This window comes from Poeciliopsis prolifica, unplaced genomic scaffold (assembly GCF_027474105.1).
Source record: "Poeciliopsis prolifica strain line A6 unplaced genomic scaffold, Auburn_PproV2 SCAFFOLD016, whole genome shotgun sequence".
NCBI lineage: Eukaryota > Metazoa > Chordata > Actinopteri > Cyprinodontiformes > Poeciliidae > Poeciliopsis > Poeciliopsis prolifica.
The window spans coordinates 696710-721073 of record NW_026562391.1 but is presented as its reverse complement, the minus strand read 5'-3'; the positions used below and the strand labels follow the sequence as shown (position 1 = coordinate 721073).

Here is a 24364-nt window from a genome sequence, read left to right as displayed (position 1 = left end):
CATCAAAGTTACTTTTGGACTCACAAAAATTGCTTTACGCCCTTCCTGGGAAAACATTTTGTTGCTTGTGTCAAGCATGACTGCAAGAGAAAAAGAGAGCTTGTAATTTATAGTCTTCTTTGGTCAATCACAATGATTTGCGTTGCTTTCTTCAAATTTAGGCCTCAGTAACTACATGTAATTGACATTTTCAGCATGTCAACTTCAAATTGAAAATTCGAGGTGTTTTGCAACAGGTTTACGTCGCTAAAAGCTTTTAAGACTTTGTAATATTTCTACTGACTGCCACAATAAAAGCCTCACATTAAACACTCTCCTGTTGGAATCGAACCATCTTTGTTTGGATCTTCTGTATGAGTTGAGCCAGCTGATCAGTTCCTTTATGACGTCTCTCCTCTTGATCAATTTACACACTAAGTTTTAGTGATTACATAAGAGTGATATTCCATTGTGCTGCCATGGAGTCACGCATCACCCAGACCAGCAGCTGAAGCTGCAGGTCTTTTCTATTTCCTCTGCTGCTTTTCTTCCAAAAAATGTTCGTCAGTTTCCTGTTTCTGGGATTCTAAAGCCACTGTGTTAGTTTTTCTGATTATGTTAGGACGCAGCTTTGTGTGTTTGCGTTTTACTTGAGACAGGAGAAAGTCAAATAAAACATGTATGAATTTTATAGCACATTTTCAGTACCAGAAGTAGTGATGCAGTGTCTCAGGTTTTTCACCAGAGGTCTCCTCTTTCTCAAAGGAAAATGACAAAGTAGGAAGTGGCTTTCAAGGTTATTAGACAGATTCACATGAAGCAGCTTTCACTAGACTGCTGTTGAGCTCAGCTGTTCTTCCTTTGACTATTTTAATAACTTTTCATTAAACTGCAGCTGGACTTAGACGAAGAAATCAATTCTAGCATCATTTTTAGTCGTAGTACTCAACAACAGTGATGTTTCCATCATCAGCCGGATGTGTGTTGATGGTTTATATTGTCTGCATCTCAGGTACGTTGAACTGCTTCAGCTGTTTTAATTGAATTTTGTAAGTTTGTTTGATAAAACGTAGATTTGACTTGTTGAACCTTCATGCGTTGTTGAGAAATATGGTCATGATCCATAACAGTGTGACGAATGTGTGGCTTTATAGAGGACGACACCAAAACCAGACAAATCAAACGTCAGTTGACCTAATCTTTGCTTCAGGTGTTGGAGGAAAACCAAAAAGCATTTTTGCTCTGAAATGGTCATCAGTGAAGCTGAGCTGCTCAGCTCAACGCTCAGCTGCATACATCACATGGTACATCGTGAGCAAGAAGGATGCAGAGTATGTTTATCAAAATGTGTCTGCACATGCAACTCATGAAGAGTTCAGTTTATCAGAGGATCATTTCACTCTGACAGTCAGAGGTCAAACAGAGTGTAATAGAACTTACTGCTGCAGTGAAACGATTCCTGAAGGGAAGCCAGATGAAACCGACAGCTGTCAGCAAAACAGCATTCAGCTCCAGGTTACAGGTATGTTTTTTGTTAAATATGTTTTACTTATAAAACAATAATATTAAACTGATGCTTGTTGTTTTTTTGTTTTTTTATGAACAATATCTCAGACCTCCAGGTGAAAGTGTTTCCTGCCTCAGAGGGACAGAAAGTGACTCTGATGTGCTCAAGCAGCTGTTCTCTGACTGAAAGCCCTGCGGCCTTCATCTGGTACCAGAACGGAGAGTTCCTCTATGAGGACTGGTCCCCCTGGTACCAAGAGCTGGTCAGCAGTGATCAGGCGGTCAGATACTCCTGTGCTATCAAACGCTTCGAGGATCTCAGAGCTCCTGACGTCTCAGTGGGTCAGTGACCACGATTGGTTCATTTTCTGTCTCTTCTGGTGGGACACGTCCTGATCTCTGGTTCTGTTCAGATTCTGTCTCTGGGAGCTGCTTCAGTGTGACCTACGCCGAAGGCAGAATGTGCTCCTCCAAATCACAGAACCGGTCCTGCTCCATCACATTTCCTACAGGTGACGGCACAATCAGCACTGGTTTTACGTCGGCTCTGATTGTTCTACAGTGACTGTGGAAATATTCATACTTTATCCGCCTGTTCGCACAATCTGCTTCTAAAATTCATTACGATTAAACAGTTTGTCTTATCGACGTAAAAAGAAAATATCCAAAACATGTCCATTATGTCCCAACAGAAGTCCGTGTTGAAAGGACAACACCAGTCCTAGACCATTGCAAGATGACATGTAACTCCAGCTGTTCTCTGACTGACAGCAAAACTTCATTCCAGTTGTATACAAACACAGAAAGTGGTGAAAAGAAAGTTAATCAAAACACTTCAGTTATCATCTCATCACAAGAGAGCTTCTTCTGCACCGTGAAGGATCATCATGATATGCTTTCTAATGAAATTTGTGAGCATAAACTATTCTATAGAGTTGACATGCTGATTAAAAAAGGGAGAATTTTAATGACAACAATTATTTTAATTGATCATTCTCTCATGTTCAGGCGTCAATGGTCGCGACTGCTGGAGTGTGAGTTATGACAGCAGGAGAATCTGTGGCCTGAAGGGTTCATCAGTGAACATCTCCAGCAAATACTCACATCCCGAAGGCCAAACACCACAGACTAAACGCTGGTATAAGAAAGAGATAAATACAAAGCTTGAAGAAGAGGTGATGGAGAAGGAAACCGATGTGAATTATCAGGACATGAGGGACAAACACATCCTCATGTTGAACAACCTGGATGAGAAAAACTCAGGAGAATACGAGTTCAGAATGGAAACGGAGCAACGTAAACAGAAATCAATTGAATTTCCTGGAGTTACTCTGATTGTAACAGGTACATATGATGAGTTTTCATATGTCATGTTTTCCCAACTAAATGTGTTACTCTTGTATTGTATTCTGAAAATGTTCATGTTACAAAATTTAAAGTCCAAGTCTGGAATTTTTATGTTTAGGTAAACATAACGTTTGTACGTTTAATTAACATTTCATATCTTAAATATGACAATGAGACATAATTACCTATAGTTGGAGGTCATTTATAATAAAATTAGTAAACGTCAATTTGGTTACACCTCTTGAGCCTGTTCTCATACAACCGCAGACTAACCGTCACTCATCTCCTCACCGATTAGTCCAACTGTCTTCCAGGTCTCCTAGTGGACGTGCGACCTGCTGCAGAGGTCACTGAGGGTCAGAGAGTCACGCTGACCTGCAGCACCAGCTGTCCTCTCAGTGAAAACACAAACTACATTTGGTACTTGAACAGTCGGCCTCTGAGTCTGACTCAAACAGCAAACAAGCGTTGGATCATAGATGCAGTTAGCAGGCAGGATGAGGGAAACTATTCCTGTTCGGTTGGATCAATCAACTCAACTGGAAAGACTCTGACTGTACAAAGAACAGATACAACAGTAAACTGGAAACCAGCAGCTGCAGGACTCTCTGTGTTTCTTTTGGTCCTGGTACCGGCGACTGTTTTCTTGTACAGGTGATCATCACATCCCTGTTATTAATTATCAACATGTTACGCTCACTATGAGCTCCATCTTCATTATTTATGTTTTATCAATTTCACCAACCAGGAAATTCAAGCCCTCTCATCAGTCTTCTAAAAGTGAATCTGCCGACAATATGGACGATATGAACGAGGTAAACCTGCCTTTTCTGCTTCTTCCCTTATCCAAAGTGTTCATTTTCACTTAGAAGTGTCACCCAACGCTACACCTTTATGGTCGTTTGCTCGCTTGAATTAAAAATGTCATGTTTCTCTTTCTTTAGATATATACTGGTGGTATGTATGAAGAGTTTGAAGCTCAACCAGCAAAACAGGAGCTTCATTACAGCCAGATAGCTTTGGCGAAAATAAACCCCATTTACTCCAACTTCCAGCAGCATCAAGAGCAAGAGCATGTCTGCTACTCTGCGCTCAAAACAAGAACCAGCACCAATTCAGATTCAGCCAGATAGAACCAACAGCTGTGAGTCCAACCATGTGTTGCGTTGTTTGTTATACTTTCAAGACAAAGTTTAATTGTGGTTGAAAGTTTGATTAATAAAAAAACAAAAAATCTATATTGTTTATGCCTGCAACCTGGTGTTAACTTTTGGCATTACTATATAAGTTTGCTTCTGTGTTCAATCAACCAATCAATTAAATTGTACCTCACATTTCAGCAACAAGGCATTAATGTAATGTGAAGTCAAATGTCGTTGTTAAATTCTTGATCCATTATAGTTCGAAGGCGACTGACCAGCCGGGTTTTTAGTCGAGATTTAAAGGAAGTCAGTGTTTCCGCTATTTTGCAATTTTCTGGAAGTTTGTTCCAGAAGCTGAAAGCTGCTTCTCCTCGTTTGACTCTGGTTCTGGAGATGCGGAGCAGAACCAGAACCAGAACCAGAAGACCTGAGGAGTCTGGAAGGTTGATACAACAACAGCAGATCTTTAATGTATTGTGGTGTTAAGCCATTGCATGATTTATAAATTAACAACAGTATTTTAAAGTCTATTCTTTGAGCGACAGGGAGCCAGTGGAGGGACTTTAAAACTGGTGTTATGTCTCTATCTTCCTGGTTTTAGTGAGAACCAGGAACCGTTAATAATACCTTCAGTTTTGTTTCTTTCAGCTGGAGAAAGTTTTGGCAGCATTTATTCAGTGCTTGAATGGTTCAGTCACCTGGTGACTTCGTAATGTAGAGATGTGTATCATCCGCATAGTTATGGTAGCTAATATTATTTTGTGCTGTAAGCTTTTGTGCTGTGAGCTTGGCTCAGAATGCAGCAGTTTTGGGTTTTAAAGGACTCTGGGACACATGTTTGTAAGAACATTCAACTATGGACAGCAAGATTTTAATCAGAAGAGATTCTATTGATTTGACTCTGAAAGGCCAACAAAAATTAGGTCTTAATGCCAAGTTGAAATCTAGTAGTAATTTAGAACCTAATTTTTCAACATGCAAACTCAACAAGAACAGAGAGATTTGTTCTCTCTAATATAGCATCATATTCCTGCTGCTTGCTGATGCCTGGGCCATTTCTTACTTGTTCTGACAACTATTACAACATAGTGCCATTTTATAATTATGTCACTTTCAGTTATTATGAAAATGCTTTAAATATTAAATGTCTTAAAATAAATTTGACGTCTTAATTTAAGGCCTGGAGATTGGGCCTGTATCTCTTTAAGAAACTCTTCATTATTTAACAGTATCTTTGTCTTATTATTTTACTAAACCTAATTTTCTTTTCTTTTTGTATGTTTGTTGTGAAGGACTTTGATCAGCTGAGACTGTTGTAAATGTGACATATAAATAAACTTCGACTTTGCTCTTTATGAAACTCTGCCTTTATAAAGTGATCCCATCACTCGTTTATTAAACCTTTGACATTGTTAAACCTTCAACGTTACACTGAGAAGTAGCTCCTTCCTTTTTGAGGAAGTGAAACCGACGCTTATTCATGGGAACTCTCCGTCACACTTACAACTAAAAAGAAAAGTAACAAAGGCTATTCAAGGCAAGTTGAAGAAGATAAAAACAAATTTCACATTAAATGTGTTTTTCACACTTAATCCTGAAATATCTTTATCTGATTTTGAAACTACAGCTGACTCATCAGCAAACGGTTGCATAAGTTTATTTTTTTTGTGTAGTTTTTATGTTGGTGTTTTCTTAATGTTGCAAAGGAATATTACCTTTATTACGTTTATTTTTATTTAGGTAAAGTTATTGAAAATACCAATTGCAATAAACTGTGGCAACAAAAAACAGAAACAAATCTTATGCCAGTCGTAATAAAATTTATTACCATATAAGTAAATGTCTCAATATATGATAGAAAAAAAAACAATACAAAATCATTATTTATTTGCTTTTGTTGTGTTTGCAAGTAGCAGCAGCTCCCATGATCTGTTACATTTAAGTCTCTGCAAAAAGCTTCCAGTTCACATTATGGAGACAGAAAACATTTGGAAATAGGCAGTAAGGAGTGTAAGTGCATCGAAATAATGTAACGATACAAACGGCCTGTAAATGAAAACAAAGGATGATATGTGGAAAGACATTGTGTCAGGCAGATCTGGTGAATCTTCACAGCTGCTCTACACAGAAACAAAACCCAAGAAACCCAAGTGTGAATATTTGAGGGTAAAAGAAAACGTGGCTTGAAGCGCTTCTCTTCAACAAAGTGAAGACAGGGAAGCAGCAGCAGACGCTGACAGTTTCTGTGCGATTCTGTTTTTACCACTTCCTCCATGGTTATACTGGAGAAGTTTTATTGTAAACTTTCTGGTAGTTTATCTAAAAACTGTGAACAGGGTAAAGAAAGCAGAAAACGTGGTCAGTGCTAACTAAGATCAGTGCTAAGGTCAGTGCTACACGTCTCTCCCCTTCATAAATTCATGCCAAGTTACTTTCAGTGCCAGATCTCTGTCAGGTTTGAAACTTCCTTTGGTTCACGATTATTTCAGTCGAAAGTTTCGGTGGTTTCTCACACAGGCCCTTCAGGAAGCAGCAAAAATCGTTCCTCATCTTAGAATACTGGCTGTTCTTGTAGATTGTTAAATATCTGCAGGTTTATGTCTGTGCTCCTTCTCCGTCGTCTCTTTCTCCTGTCAGCCTCACAGCAACGTTTTCGCCAGGGATTGAAGCACTTCCCGTTTCTCAAACAGATACATCTGCGTTTCCCATAGCATGTTCACCAGAACCTCGTCGCTCACTTCGTCCAGCATCACCTCCTGGGACAGCTGGGGGCTCAGTCTGCACAACGAAACATGCAGATAAATTCACTTATTACTGCAGCACTTGGCAAATCTGTTTGAAGGCATTGTACCTTTAAGTATCAGGAGGAATCACATTTTTATGTGCAAAAACTTTTAACTTCGTCTGATTTTAGGGAAGTTAAAAGTCCCGTTTGAAAAAAAAAAGTCTCTTCCTTTTATATGCTCAATTAATTCTGGTTACTTTTACAAATTCACACTCATACTGAAACCGTAAACTTTAAAGAGGTTGGCACCAGAAATATTTATAGGACATTTTAATTTAGTCATCTCTGAAGCCTTTTTAGGACATTTCCTCATCGAACTCATGTCACCTACACTGCACCACTACAGACTACTCGCTCAAATTCTGTATCCTATTCCCTAATTTAACAAGTATTTGATAATCATCTTTTAATCTGGTCAAATTTAGTTGAGTGCATGAGATGAAAACACTTACTGAAGAGTCTCAGCAAAGACACAACGCGCCATGTGAGCGATGCGTATAACTGGTGGGACCCTCAAAGGGCTGATGCTCTACGCCACCATCTTTATGCAGGCTCAATAAATCCCAATCACTCAGTTGAGTAAATGCAGGACGTTTACCAATTATCTTCTTCATCAGACGCGAGTCGGCTATTTGGTCATTTGTTGGATTCTGTAGACGTTCACTGCTTCCTCACAAGGATAAGTAGTCATTTGACTCAGCAGTTGTAAGCATGAAAACGTGCGAAAATGTCCCACAAGGGTTTTGACAAAGAGATGTGAATTAGCGGACATGTTGGCAATAAAAAGGGAAGTGAATAAAAACTGAAAAATCAGGATGTAGCAAAGAAAGTGGCATGTTGGCGATCGGCTGACCTGTGGTAGATGGTGTCGATCATCTCACACCAGGCTCTAGCCCGGTCCACGGCGCAGCCATCAGAGTCTGTACACTGCGCATCCAGACAGGTTTTGAATTTAAGACAAAACGGACGATGCAGAACGTTTTGATTATGAATCATGAGTAAAAAATAAAAAATAAGACGAGAAATGTCTTCAGCTCGGCGTAAGATGAGAGCGGTGCACTCACACAGTCCACCAACATTTTGCCCAGCTCCTTGGCGCCTACGAACGTCTTGGCCAGCTCCAGAGGGTTGGAGGGTCGGAAAACGTCCACGGAGGTCACCACTTCCTGTGGAGGTTTGCCTGGAAAGACACAACAACGCCAGTGACTTCACCCGGAAACTCTAAAACCCATGAACGATGTTCATGTGAAAATAGAACTGAAAGCAAGTTGTATTTCGTAAAAATTTGCAGTTACAAATCCACACTCATACTGAAACCGTAAACTTTAAAGAGGTTGGCACCAGAAATATTTATAGGACTTTTTTTTTTATTTAGTCATCTCTGAAGCCTTTTTGGACATTTCCTCATTGGACTCATGAGGAACACAAACGGCACACAAAGGCAGTTTGTGTCGTTTTAAATGCTGATTGCATTTAAAACATGATGGATGCAAGTGATTAAAACTTTCACAAGCTGACCTTTCAGTCACATCATTTGTGGTTTTTCGTCAGACCCACCTGTTCCAAGAGAAACAACAATCCCCAGCTTCTTGATGTTCGCTGCACGACCCTGAGAAAGACGACAAATAAACATCTGTAGAACAGCTCAGTGCGGCTTTACACATACGGATGAGTCAGCAACACAAACGCTTGCAAATCTGCTACCTCAGCTTTTAATGACTTGTTGAACTGATGGATTTCTGTCATGGCGTCTAGCGTCGGGTTATTGGCCAACAGCCCTCCGTCCAGGAAGCGGCCCATTGGTCGGAAGTAGGTGGGTGCGGCGCCGCTGGAGCGGGCGGCTCGCCATACGAGTTGTTCTGACGTAAAGACACAGATTACGTTGAGGCAAAGAAGTTTGACGCTTTTAGGTTTAAAGCAGAAGGCTTGACCTGGGAAAATAGATGAGCTCACAAAGGACTAAAGTTTTGCTTACATGCTATTTAACAATACTTTTTTTCATGTGTTTTTATTCACATCCTATTGGATTAACAGACTCAATTAATCCCAATCTGACCTGAGGAACGTGGCTGATCCTTTCAGTGGGTTTTTGGTCTTTAAGCTTCAGAATAAATTTAGGAACTTTTGAGAACTCTGATCTACTATAAAATTAAGGCAAAACAAAACTGTTATGTCTCTTTTATGACTGTGCTGATTCTTCATGAGCTTTATCTCAAAATACTTAAAGGGCCGGTATTATATATTTTCCAGGCACGTAGCACCATTTTATAGGACGGCTTGAACAACTTGATAGCAGCAGTTTTATTAAGCCGCTTCATTTCAAGCAGCTTCAGCTTTCTGCATGTTTAAGAAAATAAACTTCTTTACGCACAGATTGCCATGTTAGTAACACCGCTTTAATTCACAGATATGAAAAACACACAAAAGAAGAGACGCTTGATCTGACATTAAGGCCTAAATGAACAACATTTCAAGACATTTCAGGCTTTTCGTTGTGAACTATTTCATGACTCAACTTTCTCCTACGTACATCGTCTACACACCTTCATCTGTCACCTTCCTACGCTTTCTGGGCGGCTCATCTGTGTATCCTACTATCAACACATCCTCATCCTCCCACCCTGCAACAACAACACGGCTGGCACTCAAACAGCACAACTGCATTTCTTCATTCATTTAGAAAATTGGAAAAAAAAAAAAAACACCTAATTCTGCAGGAGAACTGCTCACTTTGTCACCATCTAGTGGCGCTAAAGGTCCACATAGATAAAATGAGTGCGGCGAGCCACGTTTACAGTCCAGTGGGTACCTTGTGGGATGGTGAGAGGCTTGAAGGTGGCGGTGGTGGCGTAGGAGGGCTCTCTGCGGACAGACGGAAGGTCATAATTCCTGAAGATGTGGAGCTCACCTGGATGTCTGTCGGCCAGAACGCTGGTCACCATGACCCTGGATGGACAGACAGAAAACAGAAAAAGGAGAAAGGACGCCTAAGACGCTGGAGAAGATTTAATCAATCATGAGAACAGATTTATTCAATTACGAGATGACCAATACCTTTGTACTTTTAGCGTATGACTATGTAAGCAAGTAAAATTATGCTGAGATTACTTGTTTATTTTTCAAATAAAGTATGAACAAATTTGCTGATATTCCTTTGGATTTTTTTGTTATTTAATGACCGTTATGCTAATGCCAGCTATAGTTAGCGTCACAGATTCCGTTGAGGCATTCAGCCTTATTAAAGCGAGCGAACATGCTGGAGGGCAGCCTGGGGTCGCAGTTTGGATCGACCTGCCTGCTTATCGTGCAAATTATGGAAACGTATAAAAGAAAACCATCAGAGACAATTTACGTTACAAGATCTGATGGTGACAAATCTTGTCAAATGTTTAGTCACAATCATCTCCGTCTGAAAGTTTGTGGGATTATCATCAGGTAATTTTTTTTAAACAAAATATTAATCTGAATGAATAAGTAAAGCAAAATCTGATTTGTGTTAACTTCTTCCTGGGATACTCATGTTTTATTTAACATGGACGAAGCACCAACACATTTATGCATGTTTGTAATTGTTGTTCTGGTGAATTAAAGCATTTTATCATTTCCTGCTTTACAAATATTTGAAATGTTCTTAATGCCACATGATTTAAACCTTGGGAATCTGATGTCTGTCATCTTTGTGTTCTCTCCAAACTCTTTCTTCAGGAAGTCCTCCAGCGGTGCCGATTCATACGGCCTGGACCCTCTGAACACCTGCTCCTTCATTCTGAAGTACAGGCAGCGCAGGTACTCCATGGACTTACCTTCACACAGAAGAGACAACCTTTTAGTTCTGGCGGCACACACACACACACACACGCACGCACGTACCCACACACACACACACACCAAGGTAGGAAAACCGAAAACACACCATGGACTATTGCTAACGCGAGGATGCCTCCGGTGCTCGTCCCAGCGACCCAGTCGAAGAGCTCCCTGGTCGGCCGACCCGCCTCCTTCTCCAGGGCGATCAGCATCTGGATCAGAACCAGGCCTTTGATACCACCACCGTCCAAACATAGCAGTCTGTCTATCCTGCAGGCAAAATTGGATTAAATGCTGTTAACAATTAAAAAAAATTACAAATAAATTACATAAATGTATAAATAACAAGACATTATGACATTATAGACTGAAGAATAGAAGGAAATGTATTGTGAAAACTTAGAGTAACTCATTCTCAACAGTGGAGGCTGAAAAATGTTATTTTGGTGAAAATTTCACCGACCTCAATATTTCCACTAAATAGACAAAAATAAGTAGCATGTTTGATGGAGGAAAATCCTTTCAGACTGTGAGCTCACAGCAAGATGCCAGAGAGCATCAAACTACACTTCAAAATATTAAGACAATTCATTCAATTTCACATAATTATGGCCCTGGAAGCCATTTGACGTTTGTTGTGACGTTTACTGCAAACAAACGAGGTAATTAGTCCGAGTTTGTCGTTTATTGAACGTTCAGAAACTCCAGCGGCTGTGATGAACCACAGCGAAGGTCAGCAAAGGTGGCACAACCCGAACAGGTGATCAACTCGAAACCACTCGCACCTTTTTACTCTCTCTCCGTCGTTTAAGCACACCCGTTGCCGTGGCAACCGCCTGCGCCCCATAAACCGAGCATTGATGACTTTAAAAAACATGACATTCAGTCTGTTACGATATCGCTTTTTCTTGTTGATGGAACCGAAATGCAGTGAATTGCGCAACAACTCATCGAAACAATCAATACTGAGATCAATAATTTGAACACGTTTTGTTGATTTTTTTTTTTATCCTTTAATAAAGTTACAAATGTTTTAGACCTTTGAATATTTTGATGTGATCGGTTTCTCGTGCAAGCATCGGCCGATCATCCAAAATGAAGGAAATTAAATTTCGCTCTCAACAAACATTTCACACACTTACTTCTTTTTCTCCGCTACTTGTCCATCAATTTCAGATTTTCCGATTGCTCCGATTGCAGCCCCGACGTACAGGATGTCCTCAAACCCTGTGAAACACACGCTGTCAAAATGATGAAAAAGCGAAGAGGAGACTGGGATTCCTAAAAGCTATGAAGCCGTTCGAAAAGAAGCATCAAGCATCACTTTAAAATAGCAAATTATCAATCTTGATGCTGCACTTGTACTAAAAGTGGATTAGTTGATATAATTTCAGAGCACTCGGAAATTGCAAGCAATGCCTTAGTGTAAACACAGTCATATTTGATCAAATGCAATAATAAGAGGCCCATTAGTCAGATTAACCGTTTGTTTCAGTGCTAAAGCTCCTGAAACAAACGGGTCTTCTCAGGCTCCTGGGTGCTGCCGTTACCTATGGCTCGAGGCTTGGACTTGTTTGAGACCGGAGGAGGAGGCAGAGGAGGAGGGCTGCTGGGGGAGCGAGGAAGGCAGCGCTGCACTCCTACACTACACAGCATGTCCAGCAGGATCTTTCTATTAGGACCTTTCAAGTTAGTACAAAACACAAGCCAACATGGTGGGCATGCAGGCATGCCACGAACACAGGACAGACAGACAGACAGACAGACAGACAGACAGACAGACAGAGAGGGAAATCAATTGAGATGGAGAGATAAGCAACAGACAGAGAGGAGGGAGAAGAGTAAGCAGAGAGATTTGCAAACGGTTAGCAATCATCATGCATCTTCAAAAAAACAACAACAAAGAAATCAATAAATGACAGGAAACTCCATTAAGCATCATTTTCCACTCGGAACAAAGTCAGATTTTACTGGAAGCTTCTTTATGAGTCGACAACAGATCCATTTAAAAAAAAAAACTAATAATAATCATATAATAACAATGTTTGGATCATCTGGCTGACTCTGTGAGCTGAATTTCACAACTAATTGGTTAAAATATAACAAATAACAGTTCAGCTCCTATGTTGTGTGGCTTAACATACACTTCAATGGATCGAATATATATATATATATAGATATATATATATATATATATATATATATATATATATATACATATATATATATATATGTATATATATATATATATATATATATATATATATATATATAGCCTCATCGAGGTTACCAATTGCTTGTGGTATACCTAGGTACTTGTAACTGTCCTCTATGTCTGCTATTGTTCCTTGTGGAAGTGAGACTCCTTCTGTGCGGATCACCTTCCCCCTCTTTGTGATCAGCCGACCACACTTCTCTAGTCCGAATGACATCCCAAAGTCCGTGCTGTAGATCCTGGTGGTGTGGATCAGTGAGTCAAACAAGCCCCTACATGGGATTTACCACCAGCAAATAACCCAAGTGGCTGATATCAGTAAATCCTACCAATGGCTGGAAAAAGCTGGACTCAAAGACAGCACAGAGGCCCTCATCCTGGCCGCCCAGGAACAGGCCCTAAACACCAGAGCAATAGAGGCCCAGATCTACCACACCAGACAAGACCCAAGGTGTAGGTTGTGCAAGGAGGCCCCTGAGACAGTCCAGCACATCACAGCAGGGTGCAAGATACTGGCAGGGAAAGCGTACATGGAGCGACATAACCAAGTGGCAGGCATAGTGTACAGAAACATCTGTGCAGAATATGGACTGGAAACCCCGAAATCAAAGTGGGAAACACCCCCAAAGGAGGTGGAGAACGCCAGAGCTAAGATCCTGTGGGACTTCCAGATCCAGACAGAATGGTAATGGCGAACCAACCAGACATTGTCGTAGTGGATAAACATCAGAGGAAAGCCGTTGTGGTAGATGTAGCAATACCAAGTGATTGCAACATCAGGAAAAAGGAGCACGAGAAACTAGAGAAATACCAGGGCCTCAGGGAGGAACTGGAGAGGGCCTGGAAGGTGAGGACCACAGTGGTGCCTGTGGTCATCGGGGCCCTCGGGGCAGTAACCCCCAAACTGGAGCAGTGGCTACAACAGATCCCAGGAACAACATCAGACATCTCAGTCCAGAAATGTGCAGTCCTTGGCACAGCCAAGATACTGCAGGACCCTCAAGCTCCCAGGCCTCTGGTAGAGGACCCGAGCTCAGAGGATAAGAACCACCCGCGGTGGGTGAGAAGGGAATTTTTTTCTATATATATATATTCCCGTCTAAACATTACAGATTAAACAGGAAACCTGTCTAATCTTTTTATATATACCCTAACCCTTTCAGACATTGGCAGGAAGCCGGAGCGCCCGGAGAGAAACCTACAAGTTTCTTTTTTATATGTCATTTATGAAATTTAATTACAAAATGTATGACTGACATTTTGTAATTACGTGTCAGAAATACATTTAATTATTTCTGAGCTTTTATTCTGAAATAAAGGCTCTAGGGAAGAGAGTTATGAGAGAGGGGATTCAAACCCAGGACTTTGTTGCTGCAAGGCAACAGTTCTCCCAACTGAGCCACTGTGCAACTGTTTTGTTCACAAAATTAATGTTTTATTCACATCTAAGGAGAATTTAGAGGCCAATTACCCAAACAGTCATGATTTTAGACTGTGGCAGGAAGCCGGAGCGCCCGGAGAGAAACCTGCAAACAGGAAACCTGTCTTATCTTTTTACCCATCCATCCCAGAAAATTTTCAGAAACTAATTTAGAAATTTCTAGCTCCTCTCAGCTTTAACGCTTTTGAGAGGAGGGGCTGGAGAAAACTTTTATTTCAAATCTATCTCTTCCTTTCTTTTTCATAGACATACAGAAATCCCTCCTGTTCATGTCTTCACTGCAGACAGCCGCTGCAGTGAAGACATGATCATCAATGGCTTTTACTACCTGAGCTCCGTGAGGTATGCATGTGTAGAATTTGGATTTGTCAGAACCATTGCAGATGACTGATGACAATTTGTAGACTTCTGGTCCATGTTCTCCCTGTACAGTGAGGGACTGGTTGGGGGTCAGTTTATTGCGCTGGCCTAGTCTGGCTGACTGCGGCAGGTGGAACACCAACACATTGTTGTTCGTCAGGCAGTGCTTGTAACTCAGCTCTGCTCCACAGCCAGGACAAATTGTTTTGAGCCCTAAAGTTAACCACCGTCTAAAAAGTGTTTGGATGTTGTCCTCAAAACGAGGTGTTGGCAGTTCAATTACAGGGCCATTGCTTAAGAGCTCCAAACAATTAGCCTGGCATGTGGAGCAGCTGCCCTGACTGAACAACTCTGTGTCGGTCTTTCCACCAAACGAGTCCAGCCAGACTAAACCAGCTCCACCAATGATCTAACTTCGAATTCCCCGCCCTTTCCCAGGTCCCTCGCTGTCAGTTCTTCCAGGATTGGCTTTATCTCCTCAGGAGAAATATGTTTGCCGGGATTGCGAATTGCTGATAGAATTAAACCAGAGCAGGAGGGAATTGGCGACGCCTCCAAGAAGATCTTCTCCTGAGCGAGACATTGCTTCGTCTCGCTCAGATTCAGGACAGATTGTAACGCGGCGTTCACCCAGCTGTTAGTCAAGTTATTTGAAAACTTGCAAAGGTTTTCTGAAACGTCCCTGTCCTCTTCGGTGTCTGGTGGAGCTTCTGTCATCTGCATGGTTTCCGCCCAAAACATTTGCTCCAAAGGTCAACGTCCCCCTCCGGGTCCATTGATCCTTGTATACTCATTCACTGTAATGTCTATGGGAAGTGAAAACTAAACACTCTATCTCCATGCAAGGAAGGCCACGGGAAAAACAGTGAGTTCCCAAATAACTGTCTGGGGAAGTTCAACAACCCTGGAAAACTTACTTCAGTAGACACATCATGTTTCATTAGTTTGTACACCGTTTTCAGCTGCACAGAAAAACACCTGGACTGTGAATCAAAAAATATTACATTTATATTATACATAAACGAACATCATTTAATATGAAAAAAACCTCTTCACCAGCCAGACTTGCATTGTCCCCAACGAGTTTGCTCTCTTCCTCAGAGAGAACTACCCCAGCCGGGGCAGAGCTCTCTGAGGGTGAGAGGGCTACCCCAGCCGGGGTAGCCTGGTCGTTGGGGACCCTCACAGACTCAGTGGGAGAAGAAACCTTCCCCGCCGGGTCGGTTTCTTCCATGTCCATGCCATCAAAATCTGAATCTGTGTCACTAAAGTATTCCAACATTTTCTCCATGCCTTTAGTGATCATGTATCCGAGTCCCCAGCCGAGCGGCAGGGCAAACGGCACGAGAGCGTGAGAAAAATTAATCATATCTACGAAACACTAATAATGAAGGCGATGTCTGGATCCTGAATGTTCAATGTCTTGAGATTCCAACGTTTAAAGGCTCAGAACACTTTGATCTATTGTGATGTATGTGATGTCATCGATGACCTCATCAATGAACTCACTGTAGTTCTGTGGCCCGGTCTTCCTTCTGATCGTTGCAATGGAAACGATCAGATCAGTTCTGCATGACTCAAATTATAGATGAAGTCGTGACTAAATATTGAACTAATTTTTAAAAAAATATTTAGTATAAAGAGATTAACAATAGATTTATATTTGACTGAACTGTTCCATTTATATTCATTTTTTATTTTAACAGTTTAAATGTCCATAATGTCTCTTCAACACTTTGCATTGACATGTTTATTTAGAGTTTGCTCTACAATGGTTCTATTTTTGACATCTAGACAAATTTATTTCCACCCACTAACTATCCACAGAAATGGTTCTTCAAACTATTTTTTTTCCACACTGAGAAATTAAGGAACTCAAAGTAAAATAGTGATTTCTGTACATTTTAAAAAGATTATCAGATCAATTGAGTGTTTTTATAAAATACAAAAAATTAATGATGGTCTAATTCACTGAAATTTCTGACTAGACCAAGGCGTCGTGGATTCAAAATAATTTCCTGAGCAACTTAAAAGCTCTAATTTTTAAGTAGCTCATCACATCAGTACTGAATGTCACAGAAAAGAACACAAAACTGAGGGTTCGTTTTTCTTCAAGCTGTGAAAAAAATTCCTCTTTTTATGCCTCTAAAGATTCATTAATAAATACAAAAATTACACAGAATTTTAACACAGACTTTCTTGGATATTTTCACTTGTAAGTATGCACATTTCTGTTATTTACACTACAACACATGCTCTTAAGTGAGATCCAATGACTTGAATCATCATCTTAGTTCAGAAGTAACTTACTTTATTGTTAATTTTTATGTTTTTTAACAAACCAGGCTAGCAGCCGTCGCGGTTTAACCGTTGATCTCTCCCACCTTTGCTGGTGCGAGCTGCGATCAGCCCGGGTGTTTCTCCCAGGTCGTTGTGGATCTCAACATCGGCGCCAAACACAATCAAACCTTTAATCAGCTCCATGTGGTCCATCTAGTGAGGACAGGCACAGAAAAAAAAGCATTATTGTTGTATATAGGAATAAACTACAGTCCAATGCAATAAATGACATCAAAACATCAAATAAGATTTTTTTAAATAATAAATTTCTCTGGAAATCATTTTGCAATTATAGATTCTTATTCACTTAAAAGTTTTATTTTTTATTTCAATACAATCTGTAAATGTCCATGAGATAGTGTTGCTTTAAACCCATAAAAAGACAAACGTCTGTTAAAACAGGGACCTTCATAGCGAGGTGCAGGGCCGTGTTTCCGTCCTGGCCCTTCAGGTTGGCGTTGGCCCCGTGGGTCAGCAGCACCATGGCGGCCTCAAAGCGGCCCTTCTTGGTCAGAATGTGGAGGGCGCTCTCGCCGGTCTTACTGAGGTAGTTTATCTCACAGCCGCGGTCCAGCAGCATGCGGCACATCTGTCAGAGAAGAAGCAAAACAATCTCCTTCCTTTTTCATATTAAGTTCAAAGTTTCATTTAACGTTTCATGGGGAAGTCGATTAATTTAAGCCTTTAAATGAATCAACAACGTAGCTTCCTGCCATCAACTCAAATCATCCAGCACATTTCGCTGGACAATAGATTGGCCCTGTAATTATTGCGATAAGCGATAATGTTGTTGTTTTGAGATCATTTCCAAGCAATGTTTTAGTAATGCCATGATGATGCACGTCCGTCCTCTCAAAGACTAATGAACAGAAATGCACCAAGCCAAAATTAATACCTGTAACGGTCCTGATATTGAAAAAGTTCTACATCAGATATTTGTGACAATGTGCCTGATTCTAACTGCACAATTGAGCAAATTAAAGTTGTGTTGTTTTTACATGTTTGAGCAAGATGCATGTGAAAACATGGTAAAAATATAGTTTATTTAGTTATTAAATAAATTTGTTTTCCTGTGCTTTTTAAAAAAGCAACATTTTAAGAGGATCCAGCTCTGTTCCTCTGTATCGGATCAGTACCGGTCGATACTAAATGGAATAAAGTGGCTCGGCGCGTCCTGACTCGTACACATTAATTTCATAAAGAATATTTAACATGGTATTTTAAATATCCAAAATAAAACACGACCAGCAAAACTAAAAAAAGGAAATGAACACACAACTGAACCAAACAGAGTCTCTGTAAACAAAGTATTACTCATCAGGATATAAATCATGGAGCTCAGTGTAATTAATTAATAATATGTAACATTAACAGTTAGAGTGCATGCAGAAGCCTGTACCTCAGCGGTTTTGGCCCAGTGCAGGGGCGTCCCTCCGTACATGGAGTCTTCGGCTTGCAGCTGGGACGGATCTGCTTTGAGAATCTCCTCCACGCAGCTGACAGACAAACACACCGTATAGACAACCTCACATTTCCCATATTTAATCATTTATCATTTCCGATGCTTATGGCATTTTCGCTGGCATTTAGCAGGTTTGTCAAAGTTTCACTTTAGCTAAAATGCTGTTTTAATTCTCGTGTAAGGCCGTTTCATAATGATGTTTTATACACAATTAGTACAAAGCACAAAACCAATCAGAAACATTGATTTACACTGATTCAATCAGTCTGCAGGGCAAAGGAACAACAAACAGAACCACTTCCTTCCTGGAGACAATTCTTGTAGCCCAAGGAGGGGAAAAAAAACGCAGCTCCAGCTTGTTGTTTTTGTTTGTCCGCTCACCCCTTCTCGCTGTATTTCATGGAGGTGTGGATGGGGTTTCCTGTGCTGCCCATGGTGTCGCACTTGGCCCCCCCCTCCAGTAGGGCTTTGACGGATTCCACCCGGCCCAGGCGACAGGCCACGTGGAGCGGCGTTTCTCCGTTGCTGTTGAGCTCATTCACCCCTGAGCACAGCCGTGAGCACAGAGCCTGGACAGGACGGCGTGGAAAGTTACGTTTAGAAAAAGGAAATATTGCTCGATTGTAGGCTGTGAAGTATTCTTCAATTATTATTTTTAGTGATGTCACAGCCACACCCAACTTGATTTCCAGTTTTTCTAAACCGATGACCTGCTGATACAGATTCAGGCTAATTCTGATTCCTTTCCAAGAGATAATTTATCAGAAGAAATAAATTAGCCGGACAAATTTCTTTAATTTTCTTAATTTTGCGTGATCGAGGATACTTAAAGCTGCAGTAATCTCATGTATGCGCCACTCAGACCCTCCCCCTTGATCTCTGCTATGCAGTGCTCAGGCTAATTGATGGCACATAAACAGTTTTCCTGGAACGATAGGTTGATTCTCCGCCATTAGTACACCGAGCCGCGTGTACACAAGCATGATCAACAGCGCAAAGACCCTCTTCCTGGCTCTGATTGGTTGTTTTTGACTGGGAGCTGTGCATTTCTTCAGACAGCAGTAGCAGCACCAGGAGGAGAAACTTGATTTTTTTTTTCTTTCCGCAGATTATTTTCCCGCTACAATACTGTCACAACATTTTGACAGTTTTAACAAATATTTAAAAAACATATTTTTGTAAAAGTTGCATACTGCAAAGAAATGCAACTTCTTCAGACCTCTGCAAAGGTCTGAAAAATCAGTCAGTGTTGCCTTTTGCTCTGCTGTGAGAGAAGACTGAGTGAAAGACCTGCCCACATGCAGGTAAGTTGCTAGCTGAAGTTGCTAACAACTTAGCAACTTTGTTACATTTAGCTTCTTTTAAGTCAAAATAAATTGGAATCAGTTTGTTAGGCTTATTTAAAAATAAATATCATAAAACTCCAATCTGTGTACCCCTCGTATCAACATTTAGTATAAAATGCAGCTTCTTTTTAAACAGGATTTCTGGGCTTCCACTGTCTTCGGTTTCAAACGCCTCGGTAATTATAGCTCAGGTTGAATGTTCTTCAAATCTGTCGGCTACTCTGAGCATTTCTCCTCCTTCTAGCTACAAATAACCCCCTCCCAGACTCACAACCTGTGTGCACTTGTCCACATACTTTGAAAAAATGTGCAATTATTAGAAACCCGTTTCAAAATATGTTTTTCAGTAAAACTAATGTGCCCCTTGAACTGCAGAACTCTTCCCACAACAAGTCAGGTGTGATGTTTGTGACAGACTGCTGCAGGCTTTAGCTTTGCATTTTCCCAAGCGTTCATACCCGTCACTGACAACTACGTATCCAGAGTGGGAAAGTAACACGATACTATGGTGTGAAGAAATTCAGTGCATCGGTTTGACCTTGAATATCCAAGATGTTTTTTTTTTATATTTGCTCCTTTAAAAACATATGAATAAGAAACTGGGCTGAAACATATTTAATAGCTGTGCAAAACCAAAATTCATCAATCATCAGTGCAGCTCCCTTCAGGCTGTAAATGCCCTTTGACCTGGGTATTCTTCAAGTCTCACCTGGATGATGACGGGGGAATCCTGCTTGGCGGCGTAGTGCATGGGGGTTTCTCCGTTCTGGTCTCTGATGTCGGTGCGGGCCTGGCTCTCGTCCAGCAGCTCCTTCACGCACGCCAAGTCGCCCCGTTCGCACGCCAGGTGCAGAGGCGTCTGGCCAGACGCGTCCCGCGCGTTGATCTGACTGAGAGCAGAAATTGTAGAAGGTTTGACCTTTCAAAGTGCAACACTGGAGAATGACTTACTAAACAGCTATGCTGGCTGTTAAGAAAAGGCTCCCAGGAGGTTCCAATTACATCCACAGAGAAACAACGGCCGGCTCGCTGAGCTTCCAGGTTTATGGCTGGCTTGTGTTTTAATGGCATGCTGCACAGACCGACGAGCAGAGCTTTGAACATGCTGAGAATCTTTCAGTCTACTAGTTTGAATTCTGGGGAACTCAACAGAAAGTTTCCAAAAGTACAAAGAGAAGATTTAGATTTTCTTTTTAGGATGCATAAAACAGGCACCTAGGAGTTAGTCGAAGAAAGTAGCAGTGTTGTGAATGCATTTGAGGCTAATGGCTTTACAAAAACTCTTAAATGATTTTGACAGTTCAAAGCCTTTTAAACCCTTAATGGCAGTTCAACGCCTGTTAGTTGGAGTGGCCCGTGCTGACCATTTATTATTTGTGTTACCTTTGGAAAGAAGGAGGCTTACAAATCTTTCTGTGTAAACTGAATTTGTTTGTTTTTGGAAGAGTAAATGTGTAAATTATGGTATCCCTCAAGGATCCATATTGGGAAAATGCTCCACGGCTAGTTAAAATCTACAGTTAAACGAAAGCAAAATGAAGATTTTCATCCGATTTGCCGAATGCGTCTTCAAACATTGTATTCCCATTTTTTTTTCCAACAATAACATTTAGTTACGTTGCCATTTTTGTTCAATTTGGTTCATATTTTTAATGTTCCTGATTCAATTCAATTGAGAAATACTTTTAATTATTCAAAAGGGAAATTAAATGTCGTTGTTACTCCTAACATCCAAGTATCCTCTGAGAGTCAAAGTACATGACAATGAGGGCAAGAAGAGTCTCCACTAGCAGACAGTCCTCCAACTAATCTGAAGAGGCCTCTGTCTGAAGACAGTTGCGGTTTCAAACCCATCATGACATCCTAGCAGCTCAGTTTGCAGTGTGATACATCCTGAATGACATCATGAGTTGTTAGGAACCACTGCTAATCCCAATGCTAACCCACTTAATTTGTTTTTCTTCATTAAACCTCTATTTGGCTGTATAAAAAAGTGAGACGATATTGATATCCAATGTTAATATTGCTGTTATGGATGATAACAAATAATATTATATGTGTTTCTCTACTGTTTCAACACCTTTGGAAAAAAAAAAGACTACCAAAAACAAATGGCAACCAGATGAAGACCAATACTGGTTGTTCGGTTTCATTTATCGGACCGATACCAACATGTAAAAAAAAATAAATAAAATGACAATGTATCGTATAGTTTTGATCTGTTTTGAGCGGGTTTAGAGCACAACACTTTGGTCACCTCTGTTCTTTTGTATGTGATTCATAAATCATGTTCATTTGCTCCCTCACTCTGAGTGAAAGGTAAATACCATGAACGAAGTATGGAGAAGCTTGGTTTGCTACCTCTGAACGTAGTTATGCTTGAGGCACTCTCTCATGCCCGTGTCCACAGCGATGTGAGCAGAGCTCCAGTCAGGATGGCTGCGAATGCAGTCCACGATGGTCTGCACCGTGTCCGCCTTCAGGGGCAGAATCTCGTAGAAAGGCCGCAGCTTGAGGGCGTACTGGGGGAACCAGTTCATGGCATCCTCCTCTGACCCCACCTGAAACAGCCTGCGGACGGCACAGTGGGAAACCAAACCATTTCCAAGAAGTGAAAGGAGAAACTGAAGTTTGCCCTGCAGAAATGTGGTAAACCTAACCAGTTTGATTTCTATGAATGAGAATGACACCCTTTCTTTTCTCTGTCAAGTGCAGCTTTTGAATATTTTCACATCTTATTCTTCATTTCACTGGGATTATATGCGACAGCCCAACATAACAGAAGGTTATGTTGGGCAATTACCCAACATAACCTTCTGTAAACAGGAAGAAAAATAATGCATGACTTAACATAATTAGCAAATAAAAATATGACTGTCTTATTTAGGGGTATTCGAGAAAAAGGGGCAGAAAACAGGCTTGTAATAGTGTTTGCGTGTGTTTGCTAGATGTTATTTGCTATCGTTTTGTTTCAGTTTAGTTTTGATTAGTAGTAGTAGTTTTAGTTCATTCTGAGGTGCAGAATTCAAAAAGGACAAAGTATTGTATTGTGATTATGTACACATCAATTGGGTAATAACATAAGAAAAATTTATTCAATTATGGGTTGAATTATGGATTCTTAACTGAATAATTGTTTGGAAACTTTTGCTGCCGCCATTTTGTGGTCCAGCTAAGTGCCACCAGAAGTACGGGGTGCTATAATTTGCCAACAAACTGCTTGTGTGACAGGAAAAAAACAAGCACAATGTTTGTAACATTGTGTTTGAAAATGTCTATGGCATGGGAATATTTTAGCAAAGCACTTTATGGATGTTTTGTATATATTGACGCATTCACAATAACTGGCGTTTTAAAACTCAGACAGTTCACGCTTTAGGAGTGGCTTTAGAAAATCCAGAAAAACACACAAAACATTCCACAAGTAATTCTAGAGAAAATACACAGAATATTCCTTGACTTGTTCTACAGGCTTTGAAGCAGCTGAGCCCATTTTACCTGTTTTTCAGGTTTCAATCTACATGAGAGAGAACTATAGACGTGCTTAACAATGGTAGTCAAAGGTAACGGGAAATAAATAAATAAGTTAAAAAAACAAGCAAACCTCCACTGTTGAGAAAAATGAGGACATTAACTTTCTACTGTGGTGATCTATACTGACCTTAGAGCCACAGTGGGCGTTTCAGGGGACAGGAGGACACAGTCCCATGATTGGTACTGTGTGTTTTTGTACAGGACCATGCGTCCTTCCTCCTTCAGCCGAACTTTGCCTCCTCCTCCATAATCAGACAGCTGGACGTCTCTGACCCGGTAAGGGTTCGTGAAGAGGGTCGACACGGAGGAGACGGTGTCCAGCAGCCGGCCCAGGAACTGCATCGCTACCTTAAAACAAGGACCACAATTAATCAGAGTAGATCTCAGATCCCTGATCTGCAATGTGTGTTAAACCAGCATCCCTCTGTTTACCAGAGCAGCTCTTGTCAGCATGAATGATTTATTCAGTCCCCTGGGGAGTGATGTCATAATTTAAGTGGAGCAACAAGTTTTGTTTTTTTTTCACCATGTTGCTATTTTTGCTGTTCAGTTACACCCTTTCTAAGAAAAGCAGTGCTCCACATGTCATGAACACAATTGATTTCCAATGTTGGTGGTTTGGTGGTTTGACCAGCAGGGCTGACTTCAGCTGGTAACAGCGCCATCTCTGTCTGTGACCTTCATTTTTCTATGAAGACTGAATACAAAAACAGCTGCTCATTGTCTGGATGCTGAACAAACAGCTCCACCAATGATGCTCATCTATTTTCCGAGTCCATTATCATACAAGGAGCGCATAGCAGCGCCACGCAATGCACAATCATGTATGGAAACCACACTTCTGTCCTCCATGTTTCTGGTTTAAAGTTCTTTAATGATGGTACAGCGGAAAGATGATTCGGGTATTTAGTCGCCAGTTGCTGCTAATCGCATTAAACCGGTTTAAAACCAGCGAGCTTACCTGCTAGCTGCTCTCAGCGCGACGGACAGCCTGACTTTTGACAGCTACATCAACAGCCGACGCCGCAACCAAACCTGCTCCGGTCACCTTGATCGACGCGAGCTCGTCCAATCAGAGCGCAGGGTTTAGACGCGCTGGA

The 24364-nt window shown here is 40.9% G+C and overlaps 2 protein-coding genes across 4 annotated transcripts; one reads left to right on the top strand and one right to left on the bottom strand.

The window, feature by feature from the left end:
- Nucleotides 1–966: 966 nt before the first annotated feature.
- On the top strand, nucleotides 967–3971 carry LOC129367154 (uncharacterized). The gene is made up of 9 exons (XM_055041451.1): nucleotides 967–991; nucleotides 1190–1501; nucleotides 1594–1827; nucleotides 1899–1997; nucleotides 2178–2396; nucleotides 2494–2829; nucleotides 3147–3486; nucleotides 3581–3647; nucleotides 3777–3971. Exons 1-9 carry the CDS (start codon nucleotides 967–969, stop codon nucleotides 3963–3965), a joined length of 1821 nt encoding a protein of 606 aa, XP_054897426.1. The 3' UTR covers nucleotides 3966–3971.
- Nucleotides 3972–5772: 1801 nt separating this feature from the next.
- pla2g6 (phospholipase A2, group VI (cytosolic, calcium-independent)) lies at nucleotides 5773–24303 on the bottom strand. Of its 3 annotated transcripts, XM_055041313.1 has the most exons (19): nucleotides 24226–24303; nucleotides 23392–23612; nucleotides 22092–22301; nucleotides 20440–20620; nucleotides 18766–18953; nucleotides 18322–18418; nucleotides 17329–17511; nucleotides 16967–17075; nucleotides 12117–12248; nucleotides 11709–11793; nucleotides 10673–10836; nucleotides 10412–10562; nucleotides 9569–9705; nucleotides 9303–9380; nucleotides 8464–8618; nucleotides 8317–8368; nucleotides 7824–7939; nucleotides 7613–7686; nucleotides 5773–6752 (listed from the first exon to the last, which is right to left on the bottom strand). In XM_055041313.1, exons 2-19 carry the CDS (start codon nucleotides 23604–23606, stop codon nucleotides 6614–6616), a joined length of 2466 nt encoding a protein of 821 aa, XP_054897288.1. In that variant the 5' UTR covers nucleotides 23607–23612; nucleotides 24226–24303; the 3' UTR covers nucleotides 5773–6613. The 3 variants fall into 3 exon arrangements, with proteins under 3 accessions (XP_054897288.1, XP_054897289.1, XP_054897290.1); XM_055041314.1 differs by lacking the exon at nucleotides 9303–9380; XM_055041315.1 differs by lacking the exon at nucleotides 12117–12248.
- Nucleotides 24304–24364: the final 61 nt, after the last annotated feature.

Bases quoted from the DNA above. Each gene is read 5' to 3' on its own strand.
- LOC129367154 (XM_055041451.1), top strand. From the start codon at position 967: ATGGTTTATATTGTCTGCATCTCAG. The intron at 1,828-1,898 runs GTCAGTGACCAC...GGTTCTGTTCAG, and splicing joins AGCTCCTGACGTCTCAGTGG to ATTCTGTCTCTGGGAGCTGC. The intron at 2,830-3,146 runs GTACATATGATG...ACTGTCTTCCAG, and splicing joins AGTTACTCTGATTGTAACAG to GTCTCCTAGTGGACGTGCGA.
- pla2g6 (XM_055041313.1), bottom strand. From the start codon at position 23,606: ATGCAGTTCCTGGGCCGGCTGCTGGACACCGTCTCCTCCGTGTCGACC. The intron at 11,794-12,116 runs GTAACGGCAGCA...TGTGTTTCACAG, and splicing joins GTCCAAGCCTCGAGCCATAG to GGTTTGAGGACATCCTGTAC. The intron at 7,687-7,823 runs GTGAGTGCACCG...CTGGATGCGCAG, and splicing joins GCAAAATGTTGGTGGACTGT to TGTACAGACTCTGATGGCTG.